General features: G+C 36.3%; 3 protein-coding genes across 3 annotated transcripts; 2 read left to right on the top strand and 1 right to left on the bottom strand.

Annotated features, from left to right (window-relative positions):
* Positions 1 to 341: 341 nt before the first annotated feature.
* On the top strand, positions 342 to 2,564 carry LOC113756410 (spindle and kinetochore-associated protein 1 homolog). The gene is made up of 7 exons (XM_027300094.1): positions 342 to 520; positions 622 to 700; positions 1,031 to 1,098; positions 1,372 to 1,477; positions 1,563 to 1,592; positions 1,941 to 2,054; positions 2,349 to 2,564. Exons 1-7 carry the CDS (start codon positions 486 to 488, stop codon positions 2,424 to 2,426), a joined length of 510 nt encoding a protein of 169 aa, XP_027155895.1. The 5' UTR covers positions 342 to 485; the 3' UTR covers positions 2,427 to 2,564.
* Positions 2,565 to 5,738: 3,174 nt separating this feature from the next.
* Positions 5,739 to 9,328, top strand: LOC113756409 (flavin-containing monooxygenase FMO GS-OX5-like). Its single transcript, XM_027300093.1, has 7 exons — positions 5,739 to 6,293; positions 7,809 to 7,879; positions 7,970 to 8,119; positions 8,224 to 8,306; positions 8,440 to 8,575; positions 8,801 to 8,974; positions 9,088 to 9,328. Exons 1-7 carry the CDS (start codon positions 5,768 to 5,770, stop codon positions 9,232 to 9,234), a joined length of 1,287 nt encoding a protein of 428 aa, XP_027155894.1. The 5' UTR covers positions 5,739 to 5,767; the 3' UTR covers positions 9,235 to 9,328.
* A 4,869-nt stretch (positions 9,329 to 14,197) lies between these two features.
* On the bottom strand, positions 14,198 to 14,851 carry LOC113756407 (putative lipid-binding protein At4g00165). Its single transcript, XM_027300091.1, has one exon. It carries the CDS (start codon positions 14,816 to 14,818, stop codon positions 14,378 to 14,380), a length of 441 nt encoding a protein of 146 aa, XP_027155892.1. The 5' UTR covers positions 14,819 to 14,851; the 3' UTR covers positions 14,198 to 14,377.
* Between the last annotated feature and the right edge of the window lie 2,552 nt (positions 14,852 to 17,403).

Raw genomic sequence — 17,403 nt, 5'->3', positions numbered from 1 at the left:
TGTCAATTTCTTTGATTTCTGTATAGGGTTTTTTTTTAAAGACCTTCATCCCTAAACTGTGGTTAATGATTAAGATTATGTTTCTTTACTACACAAAATCTTGGATTGTTTTATTTATTTATTTATTTGTGATTATGTAGTTTGATTCGGTTTACTTGTAAATTAGGGCAACAAAGTTCCCCCACCTTCTGTGGAAATCCCTAATTTATCTGATTTTGCATTAGATTTACACAATGACAAATTTTGATCCGATATTTAGTATTTCTTTTAGATTTTTTTTTTGTTTTTAATTCTGCAAAAATATAACTTTTCTCAACTTGACTTAGCGCAAGTAGATTAGAGATAGGAGAAGGTATGGAATGAGGCTTTGTGGTTTCTGTAATTCTGAATTCTTGTTGTAATTGTAGAAACTGATAAAGGCATCATTGAGGCAACAGAAGATATTGAAGGGTATATCTGCTTGTGTTCCGGCTTATTTGCCTGAAATGATGACTAGCAGAAACCAGATTGCTCAAAATTGGTATCTGTTCATTTTCTGTGTGTGTTTGTGTGTTAGGATAGGTTCATCTTTCTGTATTCTTATGGTCTGCCTGGTGGTACACCTATCTTTGTATTCATCAGTGTCCCCAGTGTACCGCCACAGTGCCAAGACTATCAAAGTATTGAGTCTTTGAAACTTGAGGAGCCTGCTGCACCCAAAGTAAGGAATCCTTCTCTTAGTTTATGTTCTGTTAAAAAGTCGTACACGTATTACTCAATCCTGGAATCAATGTCATGATGAATCGATCAGCACAATAAACTGGTATAGAATGTCAAGGTAATTTACAATATGTCACCTCTCAGAAGATGAGTTTGAGAGCTCATTGCTCTGTACTATGGTATTCTGCAGTAATTGTACTATGTAGATTATTCACCCACACTGGGTTTTATCAGTTGGGTTTAGTTAAATTATGGCAATATTAATGTTAATCCCATTTCTGCTTGAAATGAAGAGTGACAAGGTCATCCTTTTTTCCAATCTCATATCCAGGAGAAAAAGGGACGTGCATCTGCACCGCTTTGGTATATTACTGCAGATGAATTGACTTCCTTGCCACAGTAAGCATATTCCAGAAAATTTACTCAGATAAGTTTGTGAGTATCAAGCATTAAGGATTCTATTTGCGTCCTTATTGTGTCTTTAGTACAAACAATTCTCTAATTGATAGAAGTACTTTCCTGCAAATTTCCTCCTCCATCGAAACTAAGTATTGCCCTCTATTTTCTCTGGCTTCTGGACTAGAAAACGCAGTACCTGGAAGGATACATTCAAAAAATCAGATATCTTGTAGCTGTATAATTCATGCATTCTTCTAACTTAGCAACATATAGGTACATGAAAGGAAGGCTCACACTGGACAAGGTTAATGCTGCCATTAATGACATGGCAGCCTATGCTGATGCCAATGCCCAACTTATAGCAGCACCACGGAAGAAGGTCCCACTGCATCTTTTCTTTTTCTCATTCACCTTTATCTTCATGCCAATTACCCTGATTGTGCTTTTGTTTTCCTTTTCTGAAGCTGAATGAGAGTACCTTGGAAAGAGCTTTGGTGAGTAAATCTTTCGCACAAAAGTTTATCTCTATTCATCAATGCTCAATTGAAATATTGATGCTTTTGCCTGTGATGATGTTGGCGTCCAAAACCAGTGCCTTATCTAGTAATCTCACTGCAAGCATGTCATTGGAAAAGATGGCACGATCAAATTGCTAATGGAGCTATTCTGTATATGTAACTGTATATATTGTAATCTAGGACAGGAGAAAAAAAATTGGTGTTAAAATCTAAGTTTGAATCTTCTAAATTGGTTCTGTTTCTTTCCATGCTTACCCGCACCTAGTGGTGTCAAGTTACTTGGAATTCATTTGCATAACATCTGATGTTGCTAAAGCCCTGCAGGAACTAAGGGAGATTGCAACGTCAGAGGTTAACAAAGGAAAACACTTCTTCCTCGAAACTGATATCAAGGGGCCTACATTGAAGTTTGACACTACAGGAAAAGGAATATTGACTGTGAGTATTTATTTAATCACTTCCTGATAACAAATTGTCTGCTAGAATGGGGGAAATTAACTTAAGAGAAATCCAGATATAATTTTTAGTTAAGTAATTTATCATATCTAGGATTAGAGACAGTGAACAGGAAGTGATACTGAACAAACATGTCCTTTTCTCCTAGTGTGGCCTGTCTGTTATGGCATGTGGCTGCAACATTTTATGATCTTGAGACAAGTACCTATAGAAACAAAAATGAGGCAGGTCTTTAGATTGCATTTTTATAGGTTAACCTTGAGGATTGCATTGCAGGTCCTTCGACATCTTGGTCGCATTACCGAAGACAGAATTGGGCATCATCGTGTAATCATTCTTTTGAGGCCTCAGTAGATTGCAGCACTTAGATTTGCTTATTTTGAACTGGAATTCTTCACCTTACTAGCACGTCATAAGGCCAGCAGAAGCCATGGAATTTGGATTGAACAATATTTTAACGTTTATCCTTTATCAAAATTGAGTATTCTCTGAGCCCTTTGTTGCAGAGGATTACAAGGCCTAAATGAGCTGGATCATTCAAGGATCTTTACACGGAATTTCATTAGCGCGACAACTTCCAAAGTTTATTCAAGGATCATTCACCTTAGAATCATGAGTTGCAAGTTTTACTGCTTTAGAAGCTTCTTGATAATCAAATCCAAATATGAGACAACTACCTCACTCTCTGTTCTTTCCATTGTTTATGGTGCTTCAGAGAATGGAGTTCTGCTTGTGATTTGGATCATTTCATCATCGAGCCATTCAGGTGCAAAGAATTAGGTGTGAGACATCATTAAGAGCTTGGGACTCTTCAGAAAATACTACTACTCAATCTGGACCATGGGTTGAGCAAAAAAATCTCCATTTCTAAAACCAAGAAAAAAGTCTAAAGATTTTGAAAGGAACTCAAGTGCAATAGCTAAGTAGCATTACTCATGTCAACTTGATATCGTCTCTCTTAAAATGCAGTCATTCTTTAGTCTGTGTAAGCACAGCACACGACTTCGCCAGCCTGAGAATTGTTTCTGGAACTCGACTCGACTCGACACATGAATGTATCGTACATAATATGGACTAGTAGCAGTGATCGGTTGTGAATTTCAATAGCTAATGCGCTGTCATGTCCTTGGACCAGTTTGACCGACAAAGTCTATGTCTGTGTTATGTCTATCTCCCTAGGTTGGCATAATTTGCTAATAGCACAGCCCCGGAGATTGTGTTCAGATACATTTTAGAATTCATCTAGTTAGCTACTACCTAATTGCCCAAAATGAAATGTGTGTTATGTCTATCTCCCTAGGTTGGCATAATTTGCTAATAGCACAGCCCCGGAGATTGTGTTCAGATACATTTTAGAATTCATCTAGTTAGCTACTACCTAATTGCCCAAAATGAAATGTGAACTAGGCAACTAGCCTCGTGGGAAAAATGTGGCTTGAAACAAGTTTCCTCACTGTGTCTCTATGCTCTTGTCCGTTTTTCTACTGAGGAAAATATTTGTCATAAAACTCTCCAATACAAAATCAACAAACCAAAAAAGGGCTGCCAATACTACTCGGCTGCCCAATGCATGCAAAATCCTGCAGAACATTTTATACACCTTTTTATCTCGTCTGCTGCACGATTTATATGAGATAAACCACTCTGTATGTTATGAAGCCTTTGATTTTTAGACACACCCTCCACGGTTTCAGCATTTGAACCTTACAAGATAGAAAATCGAACCAAGTAAAACGATTGATGGTTGAAATGTTCTCATTTGTGTTCTAATGTCGAAATTTGTATTTGCAGGTTCTTTTATTTTTCTTATATATTATACTAGATCTAGATAGTTCAAGAGCTAAGTTACAAAACAGTTGTGCCATCAAATCTTTCTGCGCAGTCTCATTGAGCCACGCAGGGAAATTGCTTCCCATTTCATGTCACTCGTTAGCACTACCGCGCAAATTCTAGATTCATTCACATCACTTGTGCATTCAGATATACTTTTCGGGTAAATTTAATAGATGGAAGTATTCAGTTTTGTGAAAAGGGTTTATTTGGGAGTGCAAATTTTGCATCATCGAGTATGGTTTCTATTGCCAGCATAGATACTCGATTACTTACTTGATTCAAGTATGGGGTTATTGAAACAGTATGATGGGCTTTACAAAATGTGGATAGTTGCTATAGCTGCAAGTGATGAAACCAAGACCAGGAAAGGGGAACCATCAAATCCTATAAGTCTCCAAGTGAAAATTGTTCTCTTAGAATTTAGTACTATGCAAATTATGGAAAGCCATTTTTTTTTTTTTTTTGTTGCTTTGACGTCAATGGAATTATAATACCCATCTAATTCCCTATAATTTTTCATAATATCCGTTTTACCCCTATAATATTTACATTTATCCACATAATTCTTCTATAATAAAATATATAGTGGTTAGATAGTTATTTGATTTAGTTCCTAAGTGAGAGCAATACTAGTATTTCAACTAACGATATTACAAAAACTATTTTTCATTCAGTTTTCACTTTATGGTGAATTGAATGTTTTAAAACATTAAAGTCATGTTATAATGTTGAAACTACAGGGAGTCATGTGTAATTTACCTAAATTTCTTGATCCCCGTTAGAGTTCAATGTCCTGGTCTCCATCTAAATTATCTAAAACAAATTGTCCACGACATCTTAAGCGATCGCGCAGCATTTGAAACCATAATCGGTGCCTTGAATTGTTCGAGCTACTTGTCCGCTCGGAATTTTCTTCTACAAATGAAGTTAAACACGTCTCATGGTTCGATTTGTTGGCACATTAAGAATTATTTTAGTGAATGGAACCAACAATCTCTTACTTACAATCCCTCTCACTTTACCATCCAAACTAACTCTCTTCTGATATTAGGATATTAAATCCTAGTTTTCATGCGGTACCTACCAAATAAAATTAGTGTTTGGATACCATAATTTTTTAATATTATTTTAATTGCATCATAAATATATTTTTCAATTATTTTTTTAATTTTTTTTATCTCAAGTAAATCATATCATAAAAAGTACTGTAATAATTATTTTAAATAATATTTCAATTAATCATCTATCCAAACGTATTAACGTGTACGATTGCACAGCCTCATGATGGATTTTGGAACCATAATTGGTACATTGAATTGTTCCACTTACTTTAACACTCGGAAATTCTCTAGAGATAAAGTTAACAAGTCTCATGGTTTGATCTGTTTGGCATATTAACATGTTTTTTATTAAGAAATGGATGGGATCCAAGAAGTGGGCGCGGGACAAGAGAATTTAGAATCCAAAATCTCTATGTGACAAATTAAAATGTTAATAACTAGTTATCGTAAAGTACATACTAAATGATGAAATGAAATTCGATCAGCAAAATTTGACCAAGCACTCATATTTATTTGCAATGTAATACAGTTAATTATTTGGATAAATTATTTGAAATAATATTGCATCATTATACAATTTTTTATGATATAACGCATGTGAAATTAAAAAAAAAAAAGTTAATTCAGGATATAAAAAAATTGATTGAAAAAAATGATGGACTTTTACTGGCTTTTTCCACCCAAAAAATAAATTAATAAACAAAATAATCGAACTAGTATAAATGATGGGATCAAAACTTCGATCCATTCGAGCAAGTTGCCTTACTCTGCCCCTGCTAGCTTCACTCGCTCACCTAAACCATGGCACGATCTCTCAAAGTTGCAGTCGTCGGAGCCGGAGTTTCCGGTCTCGTCACCGCCCGTGAGCTCCAAAGAGAAGGCCAACAAGTGGTGGTCTACGAGAAATCAAACCAAATTGGTGGGACTTGGGTGTACAGTCCTCAAGTCGAGTCCGATCCTCTGAGCCTTGATCCCAAGAGAGAAATAGTTCACAGCAGTCTCTACTATTCACTTGAGACCAATCTTCCTAGACGTCTCATGGGATTTTCAGACTACCCTTTTACCATCAGGAAGAATGGCGAGCTAAGGACATTTCCTGGACATCAAGAGGTGCTGCAATTCTTGAACAATTTTGTTCAAGATTTTGGACTCCTTGACTTTATCCGATTCAATACCGAAGTAGTTCGAGTTGAGCAACAAAATGATCAGTGGGTTGTTGAGTCGAGAAGGAGAACATGTGATGCATTGAGCTCATCAGAAGAGATATTCGAAGCAGTCGTGGTTTGTAATGGTCATTACACCATACCAAAAGTAGCAGACCTCCCAGTTAAGTTCTTGAAATGTTGTCATTTGCCTAAGTTAATTGTTTAACTGTATAAGTTTAGTTCGGTGGACTTTGTATTGGTTAGTAATTAGTCTAATTTCTGTTGAACCTTTAATCCTGTATGAAAGAAACTTCCCCTATATATGATGCCTAATGTTGTGATTATCCGCTGGCCGGAGTCCTAAACCTATTATATGTACTAGCTAGCTACATTTGGATCCTCGGAAATTAAAACTAAGTTTGAAGATGGTATTCAACAAAATACTTGGGAACAGTTGCCGGGGCTATATACCATCTGGAAAGGCAGAGACAGCAATATGGTCAAGATGGGAAAGTACTTGAAGACAACTGTTATGCTAAGCTATCAGGAGTCAACACCATGGTTCAAAGTCGCGCTCGCGGTAACGGTCGCGGTTGCGGTTGCGGTCGCGGCTCCGGCCCGGACCGTTTCACATCGATCGCGGTCTCACGTATACGTGAATTTTTGAAATATTTAATATTTTAAAAATTATAAAAAAATATGATAAATAAAAATAATTAAAAAATTAGTAAAAGTAATAAAAATTCAAATTTACTCAGGATGACTCGAAGTGATTCGGCCGTTTCAACCCTTAAACGTCTCGGTGAGTCAAGTATCTCGGAATCGTATCGTCTCGATAGCGTATCGGAAGGATCCGAGATGACGACGATGTCGTCTTGGACTCGGCCGAGTCGTCGTACCATGACTCAACACTATGGTCTATATTGAAAAATATCACCCATCAATCATCATATGTTTTCAAAGAAAGATTAAGGTACCCTATTTAGTCATGTTACTAAATAGGTTATGATGAACTGATAGCTAGTTGCACTCTCTTTACAGTTTGAGCTGGACCTACCTATGCACAAGCTTTTTTTTTGCAGCGAAACTTCCCAAGAAAGAGGTTGCAACAAATATTCAAGGCAACCATGTATAACTTGCCCTTGAGATCAGGGGTAGGAGCACATAGGTAAGCTATTGAGAGCAAGATACATCCATTAGCTCTGTATGTAAGATGATCTTTGATAAGAGTGAGATGGACTTTAGTCTTCAGAACGTGCCCTTATGTGTTTTTTCTAGCAAGATTTCTATATTTTGGCCCACAAAACAATCAGGAGTTCATGAGGCAAATTAATGTAATAGAAATATGATGACATTAAAATTAGATTCACGAGTTCAAGGGAAAAAAATGAATTTTACCTACATCGAAACTCAACTGAGACAAACAGATACCTTGACCTAACCTTAGGGAGTGACTACAAAGAATAACTATTTTAGTTTTATAAAATTCAAATACATTTCCTACTGAACAAATCTTAGATTTGTTGGCAGTTTGCTCCTCATGTTTGCTCGTGCAATTCCTGCTGTGTGGTTTTTGTACTTGATGGTAGTTGATTAATCAGGATGAATCCTTTGTTACCAACAAAAAGAGGAAAAGGTAAAATTACTTGATCAGAGTTTTGTACTGAATGCTAATTTTACTTTCTGGTTCTTTCAAGGAATCAAAAGTTGGCCTGGTAAACAAATTCACAGCCACAACTATCGAGTTCCTGAACCATTCCGAGATCAGGTACTTGTTTGCAAGATTGTACTTGATTGGAAATTATGTGGTAAGATTATATGCAAAAATCTACATTGTCCAAGTTGGTGAAAAATACAGGTTGTAATTGTTATTGGTGCTGGACCTAGTGCCATGGATATTGGTCAAGAAATCACCAAGGTAGCCAAAGAAGTTCATCTTTCTTCAAGATCTCCAGAGATCAAAGTTTCAAAGTTGGAGATGTTCAACAATTTGTGGCAGCATTCAAAAGTATGTAATCCTGCATTCCATTGAGTACTGAACATGCTGGAGTCACAGTATGAAAAACCTACATTTGCGGACTAAAGAAATTTAACAATTGAAACTTCTCATAGATCGAGTATTGCTACGAAAATGGTCTAGTAGCTTTCCAGGATGGAACTTCTGTTGCTGCAGATGTCATTCTGCATTGTACCGGGTAATTACCTCCTCATTTTGTTAACTGAATGCATTGCATGTCAGAGTTTGCTCTTCTTCTTAAAACTGTCTCTTAAATGTTGCCTGCTAATTCTAAGCCCCTTATCGTCTTTGCTGAATTTGACATTTTACAGGTACAAGTATGATTTTTATTTCTTGAGGACGAATGGAACTGTAACTATTGATGACAACCGTGTTGGACCATTGTACAAGCACGTCTTTCCTCCAGAACTTGCTCCAGGGCTCTCTTTTGTTGGACTAACTTATAGGGTCAGTTTATGAGACTTTGCAGCTGGCATATATATCTTGCATACGTTTTTCCAAGGTTAATTCAAACGGTACCTAAGTATACCACGTTGTGCAAAATAAACTTTGCATTGAAAAACTCGTATAATAGTCATACAGGAAAACTTGCACGGTAAGATGTTGGTTGACAGTTTCAAACAAGCAAGCAACAATTTAATCCCGACAGTTGATGATATTGTGCATTAACAGGCTGTCACATTTTTCATGATCGAAGTACAAGCCAAGTGGGTTGCATCTGTTTTATCAGGGAAGGTGATTTTACCACCAAAGGAAGAAATGTTGCATGATGTTGAACAACATTACCGGCTTATGGAGGAGAACAGGATCCCCAAGCACCATACTCATCGGCTTCCACTTGATCCGGTAATCAAAGTTCCAGATCATTCATGGGTGTTTGTTAGTTCCGCTAGATTTACTACGTTGCAGGTGTTTGACTACTTAATGATCGTATCCATTTGGCAATGAAACCTTTGCAGTTTGAATACTTAAACTGGGTAGCTGCTCAAGTCGGATTTCCGGTGGACACTCAGCTACTGGAGATTTATCACAAGTTTTTTGAGTTCATTTGTGGAGCTTCGTGGATTAAATTTAGGGAGCAAGATGTTGAAAGTTGGATAAACTAAATATTTGATGAGGCTTAGCAGGATATCATGCTTGAATTATTCTTTACATTGCTCGTTCGAATAATGATTATAAAAATTTGCAGGATTTTTCCAAGGAATGTCCTGTTGTTATTCCTTAGTACACATTATTCACTATATAAATATCTAAATGCAGGCACTTGCATTTATTTATTTATTTATTTATTTTATGTAAGTGAAAAGTCTTGAATTAGGGTCCGTTTGTTTCGGGTGAAAATGTTTTCCAAGAAAATATTTTCCTAATTTCCCGTGTTTGGTTGCACAAAAGTTACTGAAAACATTTTCCTATGTAAAATATTTTCACTCATCTTATGGAAAACAACTTCCCTTCCAAACTTACTGAAGTTGTTTTCCGAAATGCATGCATCCCGCTGTAGTATGTTCCAAACTTACTGAAAACATCTTGTAGTATGTTCTTTTTTTTTTTAGTGTAAACAGGAGGATTCGAACCCAAGACCTCTTCCTTACACTCCTTCCCCCGTACCACCCAACCCAACCCAACCCTCCCCCTAGTATATTCAAAATAAAAAAAAAACCTCATCCTGCTCATCCTATGCTAGTAATTAATTATGTATAATAGGGACATTCTTTTCTAGAGAAACTTTCAGCAGTGAGAGTGCAAGATATATGTCACAATAAGCATTGCATGTGATTGATATTTGACACTAAATGGCTAGCAATTTGTTTATTGCTTAAGGAGATATTTTTTATTCATATATACATTTCTCCAAGATTTTTTAAAGTTAAACAATGAGATAAATTTTCTTATTTTGCATGGGAAGAAGTATGTAGTTATAATGTGTAGAAAGTAAAGATAGAGATAAAAGTGAAAATATTTCAAAAGTTAAACAAACACCAGAAAAATGAAGTAAGAAAATATTTTCAATAAGCTAACCAAACACCTGAAAATGATGAAAGAGAAATGATTTTCATGGAAAATTACTTCCACGGAAAATATTTTCCCAAGGAAAACATTTTACTTCCAACCAAACAGACCCTTAGGACCTCTAACTTGCAATTCCTCCCGCCTTATCCCTGGTAGTATTTGCAAAAGTTGACATATTGGAATAGGGAAGGAATAAAAGATTGCATTATGGTGAATGGCAGAATTTGATTAGAAAAGCATTTTTCTTCCCTATAACTCCTTTGGCCAAAATGCCCAGTGTACAATTTTTGATGTGCAAAAGGATAAACATGCCCTATCAGATACAGTACATGGCTCACTTGCTGTGAAATCCCGTGTCCTTTCAATCGAACAAGTAATAGAATGGTTCAATTGATTACTCCTAGAAGTTTACTTAATGGACAAATAGCATAATGGACTAAATGAGATTTTGAAAAAGTTTAGTGAACAGTTCGTATGTAAGAGTTATTAGTTGTTACTACAAATCATGGCAACATATACTATAGAGTGAAACAGGCAAAGGAAAAACAAGGTAACATTCGGAAGAGACTTAAAGTGAAAAGGGGAAACATGGAGAGGTGCGACCAGTGCCGGAACTAGTTTTATCAAAAAATAGATTTGTAGTTGACTTAAATCTTCAGTATGGATGATGTTATACCCTTATATTCAAATTGTTGCTGTAGATTTACAATTAACATTATAGTTGTATTTAAACTAAAAAAATGTTGAAATTTTTTTCCTATAAAGTGAATCTTCAGTATATAGCATTTGTATATATAAAGACAGAATTTTAGAAATTTAAAGGAGGAAACATAAATAAATATTCAAATATTTTAAAAGGTCTAACATGAGTAACTTTATAAAATTATAGGGATGGAAAGGGCAAACAAATAAGTTTTTTAAAAAAAAAAAAAAATTTGTGGGGGTGCAAATAAGGTGTAAAAGTGAAAACACTACATAATGTCAAGGCTATTTTACAATTTCATAAAACCCAAAGGGGGCAATAGGCGTTTTTAAAAAATTAAGGGGGTGCAAATAAGTTTTAAAAGTGAAAATACTACACAATAACAAGCCTATTTAACAATTTCACAAAACTTGAAGTAAATGTGGCTCCACCATTGGGTGCAGGGGAGAGTTAGATTTTAACTCTTCAATGATTAAGCTAGAAAACACAAAAATTAACCAGACATCGAGAATGATGAGAGACGTTGCATAGAATGCAAGAGAAATTGCTTAGGCTCTAAAAATCCAACTGCTAACAAAAAACTGTTTATGCTCGTCTCTTATGTATGGCAAGACTGGATTCTACAAGTCCATGGAAAAGGAAGTCAAAAATGGATATGGCTGATCTAATATGGCAAAATCATGAAAATTAGACTCCTATTGGCCATCTGGTGATGTAATGACAAAGGTTGTAGGGCAAAGTATTGCTAAATCTGACTAAAATCAACTCAACTGGACAAACTATAAAGGTGTGGAGGCTATTTATTAGTGGTGCAGTTTGTCTACTCCGTCCGACTGGCTAGCAGCTCAAGCAAGCAGGACGACTACCACCACCACCTATGGACAAGCAACTAAAAGTATTATTCATGAACATTGGCAAGTTTGCTAGGATCTCTCCGGTTGCATATGGAGAATTTTGGTCTTAGCATAGACGGATTAGTTGACCATTAGTTCAATTTAAACAATTTTTCAGAGATCAAAAGGTTACAATGCTTTCAAAGTAAAGCAAATTACCACTCTGATCACCAGGCGAGCATGAGTGTGCCTTCCCAGTATTTGGAAATGAACAACACGAAACTTACAAAAAGGGATAGGAAGGAAAGAAAGAAATGCTATAGCCCTTAAAGAGGAACACCGGTCAAATTAAGTTTTAAAGCTGGTGGTAATTTTTGTTTGTTCTGTCAAAAACAATGTGGAAATCTATGGCGGAAATTTTTTATTTTTTTAACTGATTCAAATTAACTTGATTCTCCTACTGTAAAATAGGACAATACCATCCTCTAACTTTTATACTTAGCCAATTTGGTCCCTTTTCACGGTGATGCCACCGACAATTTCAAAGATCACAACCAATTGGCAAAATCAAGAAGGGTAAAATTGCTATTATGCAAAATCAACGATTGCCTAACGTAATAAATTTCTTATTCAAACCAAATGTCTTACCTAATGGTTGATTAGTAGTAGTGTTTCTAGTGCCTAATTGAACGGTGTGATGGGCTTTACAAAATGTGGATAGTTACTATAGTTGCTAGTGGTGAAACCAAGACCAGGAGAGGGGAACCATCAAATCCTACAAGTCTCTAAGTGTAAATTGTTCTCTTAGATTTTAGTACTATGCAAATTATGGAAAGCCTTTTTTTTTTTTTTGTTACTTTGACGTCAATGTTTAATTTTGACTAGGTCCCCTACTTTTCAAAGGTAACTATTAGAAATATTTTGTACTTTAAGGGGGAACAAAATTTTATTAATCTTTAAGAGGACAGTAATACATAATGAAAAGGGAATTTCTGAGATTTAAAGGGGTGGGGCAATGTCACTAAAGGAAATAATTTTACGAAATTCAAGGATGTAAATATGGTGTAAATTTAAAAACCTTGAAAACTACAAAGCCCATTATATAGTTTTATCAATTTTGAGTGATAATCCGCTGTTTCATTTCAGCATAGTCAGTGTCTTGAGTGAAGCAACGCATGTATACATTTGAAATTGAAGTGCCAAAGGTTTTACGACTGAAAACTCTGCATATAAATTCAACATACAAGTCTCCTGTGCTCGCAACACTATAGATACACAACATACGCTAAAACCAATTAGTTTTGTTCTCAAGCATTGAAAATGGTTCCCAGCATCAATTCTTTGTATTCTCTCCTGCTTTTTAACATTTTCTTCTTTGTCTTAGTCATGGGAAACTCTCCAACATACGAGCTTCCTTGCCTGGCTCTAGCATTTCTACACCGACATCAGCCCCAACTGCTTATCACACTCCAACTCCAGCACCCTTGCCCAGCTCTAACAGTTCCCCGGCACCTGCATGGATTTCACCAGCTCCCACAGGATGTTCCTGTTCTTTCGATCTGCAAACAGTGGCGGCCTGTTCTATTTTTCTTGGTAGTCCGGGAGGAATCTACGGGATCCCACACGCCCTTTTGTTGCAGAGGCTTACGAGGCCTAAATGCGGCAGATATTTGTTCTTTTGTTTGCTATGTGATCAAGTCTAGTGTCACGGGGCAACCTATAGCAAACCTTACCGTCGAGAAAGCTGTCCAAATAGTTTCACTTGCATGCCGGTATTAGGACCGTCAATCTGACCATGTCTTCCGTTCAGCGACAGAGCACGGGCAGAAAGAATAATTCATCACTGTTTTATCCAGGATGTACTGGTACTTGACAATGTATGTCTTAAGAAAAATTTCACGTCTAAATAAGAATGTATGTGGTAAGATTTTATATGTCGTACATGCTTTATTTCCTTTTCCAGCTCTATGTTATGTCGTGTAGTATAATTTTGAAGCTTGAAATATTTTGCATAAAATCTCTACCGAAGTTTCTTCTCAAATTCCTTCACTTTTTTTTTTTTTTTTTTTTGGGCGAGTGAACACTCTTGACATTTGTTAAACCAAGCTCTGTTAGTCCGCGATATCCACCACCACTCTACAGGGACAACTGATAAGGGGACCTTTCCACTGCCCCCTGACCGACTAAAAACAATAAAGAAGACAGTAGCCCAAGTATTACTGGTGTAGGAGGGACAAAGTCAACTTATATATAGATCATCAATGTTGTCTCTACTTGACTAGACAGACATGTTCGCAGAATATATAGCTACAGAAATATTGACGGTGTTAATTTATGGAAATTAATCAATTGGATGATAGAATGGAAGTAATGAAATGGAAAGCAACCTGATTCATCATTTCTTCACTTCTCAAGTCAAGCAAGCAAGCAACCGACTTGCGCAGAGGTAGTGTTGTTAGCAATGCCATGAAAATGATCACTGGATTGCCTCTTATGATAATCTTCCATGGTTCTTTCGAGAAGTTAACTTTGTAAAGGAACTAGAAATGTTTTATTTATTTGATCATACCATTAAGGAATAAAAACAATGACCGTGTCAAAAGCCACGATCGATCGTGACATAGCTTAACAATCAATTCGAACACGAGGACAGCCACAATCACAATCACATGCATAAATTTAGACGTAGTAGCTTAAATAAGCTTATGCACACTTGAAGCCTTCTGGCACCTTCTTTCCACACGAATTGATCAGCATACTAATGGCAACTGGTATCTTAACCTCGATCGCCCCTAAGATGTTGGCCTTGATGGCAGTGCATAGACATACTGCAGCTTCGAGGTCAGCAAGACCCTTTATCAGTGCACAACATTCGCCGCTCGGTTTTGCTCCGATAACCTCATGAACTAGACCTAGCCAATCACCGCAAACGCCAAATTTGAGGGCATCTTTCGGGCATTTGGCAGGTTTCTTGGGAGCAGGGGGAGTTGTAAACGGAGCAGGTTTTCTGGGAGGAGGACATGGAACAACCTTGTAAGATGAAACACAAGTGAAAAAGATCAGATTAAGTAAAATAATGATGGCAATTCCCTTAGAGCAAACCATTTTCTTGCTTGCTAGCTGCACACTTTTTGGCATCAACATTGGTACCTATATGCATGCTATTTATAGTAAATACTAATACTGATAAACTGAATCTATCAATTTTTAGAGAGGAAAAAAAATTGTGCCTTAACAAGTTCTGTGGTCATGAATGATCTTTAGGCCAGATATTCTTTGGTCTTGTAATTGACTTAAGCTAACCACCCTTCTATTCTGGACCACCCTTGCGCATGGCGCATGGCACTCTGTGGCTAATAACGGTTGCCTGAAAATTTTACTAGATCAGAAATGATTTCTGAGCTGATATTTTGCTCTTGTTCGTTTGTTAGTGCAGTATAAGATACTCCCAGGAGATATAGTGCATGAGGGATAACTGCTCAGAATTTGTTGTCCTTTTCTATTCTTGTCTATTTTGATTCAATCAATTAATGTTCTTTACCGTTTTGTAAAAGGCAGAGCAGATTTCATTCGTACACCTCAGCTACCATAGAGAACTGCTGAATGCACTTCTCACCCTTTTTCTTCACAGATTTTTTGGTAATTGAAAATGTAATTGGTTCAGAGAGAAATTTGTCACCAAATCTTGAGTAGCTGCAAGGAAATTTCGCTGTTCTCTCCTGATTCAATTTCTTTCCTCATTGTCGTATAGCCAAAGGAGTGAAATTCTCAGGGTAAATTACATATAATCCTCTATGATTGATGATAGGGTGTTAATTGTTAGTAATTTTATTGTTAATTTCCCCCTTTGTCCTTGCCAAATATTGTTTTAATTATTAATATTTACTTATATTTGATATTTGGATTTAATTTCAGGAAATGGAGTAGAAAGCTACAAAAAAAGAGGGACTCTCTGAAAAAATAGAAGACTTCTAAAAACTTCACAAACCTGGCCCGCAGTGCTGAGAAGAAACGGACTTCCATTTCCCTCTTGCTGACTTGAAGTCCTCTTATGAAGAGGAAACGAAAAAAATGGAATTGGTAGAGGCTCTCTTCTTGTACTTGGACTCTCAATTGCGAGGGGACCACGAGTGGAGCATGAGTGAATGCTTAGAGACCTTTGGTACACTTCTTTTAAAGACTTCGGAGGGGACCGCACGAGGGCATGAGGATTGTTTAGAGACAGTTTAGTTTTCTTTCTTTTCCTTGTTCATGCGTTTCTTTTGTTCGACAATGTACGCCACAAGTATTGTTACAATTCGGCGTGGGTTCTCCTCAATAGGGATGAACTAAATCCCTTTTTCTAGTCAAGAACAATGGAGGATTTGTTTCGATTTAAATTGTGAGATCTAATCGATTTTAGCTTTCCTATTATTTTCTGGTATCCGTATATTTTCTGCTTTATTTTCTTATGGTTATTGTATTATTCAATTGTCCTGGGCCCGGATGCTAGATTAATTCAATAACCTGAGCCAATTAGAATAATTAAATCCGTAATTGTTTGATTGTTCTAAATTAGTGGTAACTGGCATAATCAAGATTATATCAGGGAAATATACGGGCTAATTTGTAGACAACCCTCGTAGCGTGTTGTCTGGTTAGAACAGGGTTTCCCTAAATCTTAAGGCAATTGTGAAATTTAATTCTATGGTCGTACTTAGAATTATTTTGCAATTAGGGTAATAATTAACGGTCGTACCTTAATTATCGATAATTACGGAGGAATTAATTGTCATCGTCTGTTTGACAATTATAACTTGTTTATCAGTTTGTATGTGAAATATTCTTGCATCGATGATCAATTAGAATAACCATTTCCGAAGTTGCTTCTTGACTAGAGCTGTCCAATACTATTTGAGTTTCTATAGTTTGCTATTTAATTTTTATTTAATTGTAATATTTGATTAGTATAGCTCATTATTAATTTTTCTAAAATCCCCCGTTGTTAATTTGAACTTTAAAAGAGACTAATATCCTCAATCCCTGTGGATTCGATACTGCTTACCACTGTTTACAGAAATTATATTTTGTTTGAGCAGGTATTTATTATTGCACAGGTTCGGCACCTGTCAATTTTTAGCGCCGTTGCCGGGGACTGGTGCCTAATTAATTTGTTTCTTTTTGAGTTCATCTTGTTTTCATTTTTTTTATTTATTTTTCTCTTATTTTTTTTTATATAGTTTATGGCTGCTAACATTCCGTATTTTGATGATAGACTGGACTTTATTCCTGAATGGGGTTATGAGACTCGTGTTTTTTCTAATGATCAGTTGGCTGTTGCAAATTGTGAAAGTTATTTTGCTTCAGATCGTTCAACTGACATATACCATACATTTCAAGATGACCTAAGTGCTCCAATCGATACTTTTGGAGATTTTTCACCTCAATATCAAACGTGGTATGACCCTTATTCAAATGGGTATGACCCTTATTCAAATGGGTATGATCAAGGATGGTGGGATGATTCAAATTTTAATTATGCGACCAGGCCAATGGATTTTCAACAACAAGAGTCTCAATAACCATCATCCATGCCAAGTCCGTCTCTAGAAGAAATGATAAAGCAGTTAATTGCTAATCAACAAAAGACGGATTCTGACATACAAAGTATGAGGAATCAACTGGGACAGGTGCAAGTAATGCAGAGTCAGGTAAGTCAGATGGTGATAGCAATTAACCGCCTAGAATCC

The sequence above is a fragment of the Coffea eugenioides genome, unplaced genomic scaffold, assembly GCF_003713205.1.
Source record: "Coffea eugenioides isolate CCC68of unplaced genomic scaffold, Ceug_1.0 ScVebR1_2291;HRSCAF=3292, whole genome shotgun sequence".
In the NCBI taxonomy this organism is placed as follows: Eukaryota; Viridiplantae; Streptophyta; class Magnoliopsida; order Gentianales; family Rubiaceae; genus Coffea; species Coffea eugenioides.
The sequence above is the reverse complement of the archived record's forward strand: the minus strand, read 5'-3'. Positions and strand labels throughout refer to the sequence as shown.

What these genes read in the sequence shown, in the direction of transcription:
- LOC113756407 (XM_027300091.1), bottom strand. Translation starts at nt 14,818, where the DNA reads ATGTTGATGCCAAAAAGTGTGCAGCTAGCAAGCAAGAAAATGGTTTGC.
- LOC113756409 (XM_027300093.1), top strand. Translation starts at nt 5,768, where the DNA reads ATGGCACGATCTCTCAAAGTTGCAGTCGTCGGAGCCGGAGTTTCCGGT. An exon ending in GTCATTCTGCATTGTACCGG is followed by an intron (nt 8,307 to 8,439) that starts GTAATTACCTCC and finishes GACATTTTACAG; the next exon opens with GTACAAGTATGATTTTTATT. An exon ending in ATCGGCTTCCACTTGATCCG is followed by an intron (nt 8,975 to 9,087) that starts GTAATCAAAGTT and finishes AAACCTTTGCAG; the next exon opens with TTTGAATACTTAAACTGGGT.
- LOC113756410 (XM_027300094.1), top strand. Translation starts at nt 486, where the DNA reads ATGATGACTAGCAGAAACCAGATTGCTCAAAATTG. An exon ending in AGGAGCCTGCTGCACCCAAA is followed by an intron (nt 701 to 1,030) that starts GTAAGGAATCCT and finishes TCTCATATCCAG; the next exon opens with GAGAAAAAGGGACGTGCATC. An exon ending in CAGGAAAAGGAATATTGACT is followed by an intron (nt 2,055 to 2,348) that starts GTGAGTATTTAT and finishes ATTGCATTGCAG; the next exon opens with GTCCTTCGACATCTTGGTCG.